The sequence below is a fragment of the Drosophila biarmipes genome, chromosome 3R, assembly GCF_025231255.1.
Source record: "Drosophila biarmipes strain raj3 chromosome 3R, RU_DBia_V1.1, whole genome shotgun sequence".
Classification (NCBI taxonomy): Eukaryota; Metazoa; Arthropoda; class Insecta; order Diptera; family Drosophilidae; genus Drosophila; species Drosophila biarmipes.
Window position 1 is genome coordinate 16,351,950 of NC_066616.1, and position 8,205 is coordinate 16,360,154.

The 8,205-nt window shown below is 43.2% G+C and overlaps 1 protein-coding gene across 1 annotated transcript; it reads left to right on the forward strand.

Moving 5' to 3' along the window:
* The first annotated feature begins 2,501 nt into the window (after positions 1-2,501).
* LOC108031188 (probable cytochrome P450 12e1, mitochondrial) lies at positions 2,502-4,587 on the forward strand. Its single transcript, XM_017104409.2, has 6 exons — positions 2,502-2,579; positions 2,636-2,726; positions 2,813-3,056; positions 3,164-3,280; positions 3,339-3,789; positions 3,848-4,587. The coding sequence occupies exons 1-6, from the start codon at positions 2,502-2,504 to the stop codon at positions 4,439-4,441; spliced, it is 1,575 nt and encodes a 524-aa protein (XP_016959898.2). The 3' UTR covers positions 4,442-4,587.
* Positions 4,588-8,205: the final 3,618 nt, after the last annotated feature.

The window sequence follows — 8,205 nt, forward strand, 5'->3', positions numbered from 1 at the left end:
ATAAAGCGCGCCGAAAAGAGAGGGCACTACAGTGGCGCGAAAGAGAGGGGTAGATCGAGTGCAGGTTATGGCCTTCTATAACTCAGAACTCAGAACTCGGGGAACTCTGGAACCCGGAACTCGGAACTCAGGACTCAGAACTCTCGACTCAAAGGCCCCCACTCACACATAATGCCGCCTCTTTCTGGCCAACGTCTGCGTCCACTTTCGTTGGCTGCTGCTGATGTATTCCATACAAATTGCAGGTTTTAGTGTTTTTATTTTTGCCCTCGAACACGGGGGTGAAATCCCGAAGCCGGAATCCAGAGGCCAGAACCCAGAGTCCTGGGTGGGTGGCTGAGTGGGCAGGCGCATCATCCATCAATGGCATTTGCGGCAAGGACAGCGGCGAATGCTCTCGGTGAGTGCTTCTGACGTTTTTGTGTCGCAGACACAACAACACCGGAGGGGGCGGGGACGGTCCAGGATCTGGCTGGCATCCCCCTTTCTAGTCCTTTTTTTGGGCGAAGTCATGCGGCGAAATTTGTTCAGTTTTCGCTGCAAAACAAAATCACAATTGAAGCACTGAGGGGAAAATGCGATCGGAATCGATTGACTTTAAAGGGATTTGGCCCCTAAGTTTATAAAACTTTATAAAAGTAATGAAAAATTTAAAAAAATTAGACTATAACAATTAAAGACCGATTTGTCAAGTGTTTTATTAGTTTTTTAATAAGTAAATTACTTTACTTTAGTTATTTGAATGATGATAGGTAAATGTATCTTTAAACAGAAGGTTCTTATAATTATGATCTTAAAATCAAAAGATCATGTAAGGTTGCTTTAAAATCTAAATTAAGCTGATTTTGTTCTTCCTTAAAACAGTCAGTACTTTATCTATTTGGGCATAGAATCTTACACTCCTTTGAAAACATACTTTCTCCGCACCAATCCCCTTTCTTTGTCCCATTTTCCTTCCTGTACATTCCTATTGCCAACTGCTGCCTTTCTCCCCCCTTTCTCCGTGCTTCGCTATTTGTAAAATAATAACATAAAATATGGCTGGCCTTGAACAATTTACTTTTATTTTATTTTTATTGCCCAGCCTCCGTGGAAACTCCGCTCGAACATGTGAACCGTTCTGCCCTCTCTTCTTGCTTTCTCCCTGTGTGTGTGTGTGTGTGGGTTGTCTGCATTGTTGTTGCGCCTCGCTTTTAGCTTCATTAAATTTATGTTGCAACACCCCGCCGCCCACCGGTTACACCAAATATCCTGGGCCTAGTTGCACGTGCCGCGTGGCCGTAAAACAGATCGTAAAAGTTTATTACTTGCGGCTTTTGTTTGTTGCTCTCTGCGTGCGCGTGTGTGTGGCTTTCTCTTTTTGGCTGTGTTCGTGCTTGTCGCTCTCCTTCTTTCTGTGTGTGTGTGTGAACCGCCGTCGCTGTCAGCTGTCAAATTGAATTTGTTTATATTGCCAAACGGCTCGCCACTCCAACAGGTTTCATTTTCACTCCCAGCCGGAAATCATTGCGTCATGCTGATATTTTGTATTTTAACCACCACCCCGCGCCCCTTTCCCCTGCGGAATGCCACGCCCCCTTTTTCCGGCCTGTCATGCTCAGGCTTTGTGTTTAGGCTGCAAAAGTCGATTTTTGTTGGTTTAGGTCAGTTTAGTTAGCTGGCTTTGACAGCTCAAAGTCGAGGTCAACTTTTGTGCGCCCATCATCAGCTGTCTCTGTGTGTGAGTGTCACTGTGTGTGTGACTGGGCCTCTGCCTGTGTGTGTGTGTGTCCTTACACAGGATATATTTATGGGGCCGCTGGCCGAGACGCGTCCCCTCGCTGCGACGCGTCCTTGTCAGTTGCCAAAAACATAAAAAATCGATTTTATTATAGCCGTCAGTCTGGGCCGTCTATATAGATTTTCTGTCACTGCTGATATTGCCTTTGTCTGGGTGCTACCCCCTCTGTGTGTGTGAGTGTGAGCGAGTGTTAGTGACAGGCTTAAATTTCTGACAGACTCCGTTTAAGTTAGGGAAAGTGTTTAAAGTCCCTTAGAGGACAACTTGGCGTATACGCAATGCACGGAAAGGGGTATGTAAATATTAATTTTTAATTAATATTATTCCTTATATAATTGCAAAATTAGTATTTTAATGTTACCATTCCTTTGTTTTCAATATGTTTGTAATTGGAAAATAAATGTATTTTTGGATTCTATATTATTAGCAAAGAAAAAGAAACATACTATTACCTCCTAAATGTATACCCATAAAAGTAAGTAAAATGGGCCATAAAAAATATTCAAATTATGACATCAGAAAAAGCTATCTTCTAAGTTTGGTTATCATTCCAACGAAATAAGCACAGAAAAACTGAGACCAAAACAAAAAGCAGAAAAACATAAACAAATTTAATCAAATATTCTCCCGCTGAGCAAAAGAGCAAACAGAAAGCTTTACAAAGCTCACTTAAAGTGAATTAATCAAGAAAGTTTTCCAATCGAAAGACTTAGTATGCAATATGTTGTCAAAGAAGTGGAACGCAAGCAAACAGATCTCTAGGCAGATCTACCAGCTGTATAGAGGGGTGGTCAACAAGGTGAGATAAATTATATTATTTATCATAATTTGTCATGTGATCTATGATATGAACAGACCTCTACGATGAGTTTGGAGGAGGCGAAACCCTATGCTGATATTCCGGGGCCAAGCAAATTGCAATTAATGCGAGCTTTCCTGCCGGGCGGTAAGTGATGGGAAAAGCTTTCCAGTACTTTCTCTTAATAAGCTAAATGGACAACGATCTCTTTATCAAAACTCTCTCTCTATCAGGTCGCTATAGGAATGTGCCGGTTCACGAAATGTTTCTCGACATGAACCGCCAATATGGCAGTATCTTTCGGATGCCGAGTATTGCAGGTACCGACTTGGTACTCACCATGAATCCCAAGGACTATGAGACTGTCTTTCGAAATGAGGGTCAGTATCCTTATAGAAGGAGCTTCGAGGTTATGGACTACTTCAAGCAGGTTCACAGGCGGGAGGTTTTCGATGGCTACGATGGTCTGACCTCGGGGTAAGTAAAAGAAACTATATATTATACATAACCGGTTGGCCTAAAATTCATACTAATTCTTTGCAAAACCAGAATATTTGCTTATTAAATGGCACCTACTTTATTAGAAACGGTCCGGCTTGGGGAAAAATGCGAACAGCTGTGAATCCAATTCTCCTTCAACCTCGGAATGCCAAGCTGTATATGAAAAATTTACTGGAAGTCAGTGATGAGTTTCTTGAACGGTATGTAGTCTAAGAATTTTCAATATTATTCAATCTCACATCCTCTATGTCATCTCAGCATTCGTAAGATTCGTGACCCTGTGACCCAAGAGATGCCGGAAGACTTTGCCGTGGACATTCGGCATTTGGTGATCGAATCGATTTGCTCCGTCTCCCTGAACACACATATTGGTTTGTTGGGAGAGCAGCGGGATAATAAGGATGTTAAGAAGCTAGTCTCAGCTCTGCAAGATGTGGTGGAGTTGGGTTTCCAGCTGGACATGATGCCGGCCTTTTGGAAATATTTGCCCATGCCTAGTTTTAAGAAACTAATGCGTTCCCTGGATACTATTACGGACTTTTGCTATTTCCATATAGAGAACGCTTTGAAGAGAATCGAAGAGGATGCCAAGGCGGGGAAACTCACAGAGATTGGTTTGGAGACCAGTCTCCTGGAGAAATTGGCACGTTTTGATCGTCAAACAGCTGTGATTATAGCTATGGACTTGCTGTTTGCTGGAGCGGATCCGGTAAGCAAACAATATTTTAATAGTTAAAAAAAATTTAATAAATAATAACACTTCCCAGACCCTAGTATCCCTAGCTGGAATTCTGCTGAGCCTATCCAAGAATCCTGACAAACAGGCTCGACTGCTAGAGGAGATCAGAGGAATACTACCCAACAAGGACTCACCGCTGAGCATGGAAAACATGAACAATATGCCCTATTTGAGGGCCTGCATCAAGGAGGGCATTCGCATGTATCCCATAGGTCCGGGAACTCTTCGCCGAATGCCCCACGATGTGGTGCTCAGCGGCTATAGGGTTGTGGCCGGAACGGATGTGGGCATGGCGGCCAATTACCAGATGGCCAACATGGAGGAGTTTGTGCCCAAGGTTCGAGAGTTTATCCCAGAGCGTTGGCTGCGCGATGAATCCAATTCAAATTCACACTTGGTGGGCGATACTGCCACGCCCTTCATGTATCTGCCTTTTGGATTCGGGCCAAGAGCTTGTGCTGGCAAGAGGATCGTGGATATGATGCTGGAGATAGCCATTTCCCGGTTAGTAAGAAACTTTCAGATCGGATTTGAATATCCCATCGAAAACGCCTTTAAGGCCAGGTTCTTTGTGCAGCCAAATATTCCCTTCAAGTTTAAGTTTGTAGAACGCAGTAATTAATGTCTGTGATCCTTAAAAATTATAAATTTTCCTAAGCGTACTCAGAAGTATACATAAATATAAATAATTGAATTATTACCATTGGTATAACCTTAATTTGCTAATAACTTACAAATAGTTTTTTTTACAACATACTTTAAAAAATATATTTAAAATGTACACCTTTTTAAGTTTTTTCTGAGTGAACTGCTCTTTGTAGTCTGGCTAAAGACTTTCGAGTGGTTCTGGCTGCATACACATGTCCTGGTCGCTGGAGTGTCCTCTTGAGCTCCGAGCAGCAACATCCACTTGAGCCAACATATCTTTATGGCTGTCCCAAAATGACTTTGGCATTTGCCGGGCATCTGAAGAGTCCTCTTGACTGGTGGGTAAAGAAAATACCTAGAGTATTTTATATAGAGGGGTGGAATATCGAAAGAAGACTCTATTAAAGGTATTTCAGTTGATGTAATATCCGATAAAGAATTTTAAACTAGAAATTGATAGAGATAGATAGGATTATTTTACCTTTAAACGATGATCTTCACACAAATTTTTAATGCCCGTAGGTATGCTATGATTTTGTCAACGATCACATGTGGCGCCATCTACATGTCGGATTGTGCACTTTCGATATACGATTTTTAATAAGATATTTTTCCTACAATTTCACACCCAGTGTGTATTGGACTTTAAGCCTTCAATGCGAATAGCAATTTGTATTCTCACTCAACGGCTGCTTTGCCCAGCCTTTCCATCGCCAGCCCATCAGATCCAGACCGTTCCTCGTCCTTCGTTATCGCTTGTAGTTGGACAAACAAATGCGCCGACATAAATAATGCAAGAGTATTCATTTTGACATCGAATAGACAAAGTTGCATTGAATTTTCATGCTTGTTCCTCTCGTACTTTTATTTCTTTCCGTTACTTGTGCCGGGTCTTATCTGCCCCCTCTTCTATTTTCAGCCCGCAAGTCCTGCTCGTATGTCCTGGATTTTATGCTGCCGACCGGACTCACTCGTTGGCCGTCGTCTTGTGCATTATTAAAACTATTCTGATGGCGCTTCCGAGGATGGGGTCCACTTGAAATGTCAATGCTGGGTCCGCAGCTCCTTGCTCCTTGCTCCTTTGCTCCCGCTTTGCAGTGCATAAAGTTTTATCGTTGCCGGGAAGGGGAAGGGGAAGTGGAAGTAGGAGGAGTATTGGATTCCCTGCCCGCTGTTCTGTCACGTTTCCTGGCCAAGGACTTGGAAACTTGTGCCCGGGACGAAATGCATTTGCAATTGCATAAATGAACAGCAGGAGGGGGTGTGGCAGGGGTACGAGGAAGGACTACAGACAAAACGAATGGAATTCATTATTGGCCGGGAGATGTGTCCTGCCCAAGGTAGGAGGGGGCGTGGCCGAGGTGCTGGCCTTTAAATTGAAAATGCATGTCAAGTATCGACTGCACACACAAATCACAGTTTCAGCGCGCATTTCGCAATTTTCGTTGTTGGCTACTCGGGGCGGGGCATTTGCACTTTATGACATGGCACCACCCCTTCCAAAAGCCCTACCAAAAGCCCTTCGAAGCCCCTCTTCGAGGCCCATAAAGTGAGCAATTAGACAATGTCCCAGCCTACGCCGCCTCCTGCATCCACCGTGCTCCGTGCTCCGTTCTGCATCTTGGCAATCGGAATTTCGGCTTTTCGCATTGAACTTTGACTTGCCATCAACATGAGGTTCGGGTTAAGTGCACAGGAAGAAAATTTCAATGAGCTGTTTGTAATTCAAAAAGTAAGCAGATTTCACCTATTTTCAAAACCCCTATAAAGAAATAATTTAATTATAATGTTGTTAAATAAATCTGAATTAAATCAATGATATATTTCCTTACTTTCTCTAGATTTAGGATATACTTTGAGTTTAATGTGGGTCATCATAAAATCTTAATCTTAATCTTAACTTTTTATCTATGCCATTATAACTTTATTTTATATATGTACAAATGCTCCTTTATTGGGTATATACCATATTTATTATCGCAAATATAATGGTTTTGAGATGATTGCCTGTTCTAATGTTTTACCAAACCTTAAGTATCTTGTACTTTTGTCACGGTGCTCATATTCCGATTACCCTCCGACCCCTTGCGCCACATCTTGGCACATGACATGATGGCCGTCCGTTGCCGAGCTGCCAATTTGCAACAGCACGGGCGTGGCAAACGGACCACGTCTAATGATGGCATACATAACCTGACTTCCCCTGAACGCCTCCGACTTGGCCGGGCACACGCCCACGCCAGGTCCTTGGTGCTCGGACCTGTTCCTATTCCAGTTTCTATTCTGGGTCCTGGTCCTGGTCCTGCTCCCTGGTCCTTGGCAAGTGTCATGTCACACAACGCACTCGGCTGGCTTGTCAATTTCGCAGCTGGGCGTGGCTGGAAGCCGAGAGCATGACTTGAGCCCCAGTGGCAGGCATTAGCATGTTCCACAGGAGGCAGAGTTTAAAGGAGGCAATACAGAAAAAAGCATCAACATTGCAGTGCAGGACAATCACACCACCAGCCCACACCACCCACACCCACACCCACTCCCCCATCCCAGTCTCCACCCACTTCCTGCCACCCCCCGAGCTGGCGACCCGCCCTGACAGGCGTCCATGATTAATGGTTGTCAATGGCATTCCGCTCGTTTCGGATAGGATCGGATCGGTTGGGCTTGACTTGGCCTGCATGCGGAAAGTAATTTTGTTATTTTAAGAAAAGCCCTCGCAGGCTCTAAGGATTCTGTTTTGCAGGAAATTGATTCCCCCGCGCGCTTTCGTTTTTTTCCACACCGCTGCCGCAGGAATTCCCCAACAAGTCGCAATTTCGCAACCTTTTGCACCCCGCGAGGCCCACAGAAAAAAATTGGAATATATATAAGAATAAATAAAAACAGGGGCTAGATGGTGTTAATGGCATTGGAAATTTGCGTGGGGTGTGCGGTGGTAGAAATTTAATTTATTATTTCGAAAAGCAAAGCATTTCTAATCGAATTGTATTCCAAATATGCGTTTCATGGGAAATTGAAAAATTGCGCCCCAATTGGGTGGATTTCCGCGAGGCGCTGATAATGCCGCCAGAAATTTGAATTGTTTGGTTTTCAGGGTGCGGGGTTCATAATGTCTATCAGATTGTTGGGCACTAATGATGTCTCGGGCAGAGGGGATCGAACTTTTGATGTACAGCCACTTACCGAAAATGAATTAAGTGAAACCCGCCGGTTTATGCTGAAGCAGGGGAAGTACATTATCAGTAGTTAGATTAGGTTACTTATCAGCATATCTTGTTATGTGCCACTCTTTAATTTAAAGATTAATTCTCTAGAAAAGTATTAGAGAACTATTCAATAAGAATGATATAATAAGTATATCCCAAACACAATTTCTGCATCTTAATTAATAACTAATAAATACCCTGATATCAAAATTATGTTATACGAAGGATTCTTGCATTGTAAGAATAATAACTTTAGGTAGGTACTATCTATAAAATATAAATCATAGGACGACTATATTTTCATATTTCTGTAGAGCTTTCCGTCTGTTAAGGTTAATTGGGAGCTCTTTAATCCGCGCCCCTTAAATCGCCCGCAGGACCCTGCTGCTGTGTATATATTTTTATTAATTTTCCAAATGAATTCCTGACAACGACAAAAAGACACTGACAACGATGACAACAACAGCGGCAGCGGTAGAACGAGCGTCAGACAGGAGGCGAGTTATCCTGGCCGAAGGATAACAAAAAAATGGGGGCA

What these genes read in the sequence shown, in the direction of transcription:
- LOC108031188 (XM_017104409.2), top strand. Translation starts at nt 2,502, where the DNA reads ATGTTGTCAAAGAAGTGGAACGCAAGCAAACAGATCTCTAGGCAGATC. An exon ending in TACGATGGTCTGACCTCGGG is followed by an intron (nt 3,057 to 3,163) that starts GTAAGTAAAAGA and finishes CTACTTTATTAG; the next exon opens with AAACGGTCCGGCTTGGGGAA. An exon ending in TGTTTGCTGGAGCGGATCCG is followed by an intron (nt 3,790 to 3,847) that starts GTAAGCAAACAA and finishes AACACTTCCCAG; the next exon opens with ACCCTAGTATCCCTAGCTGG.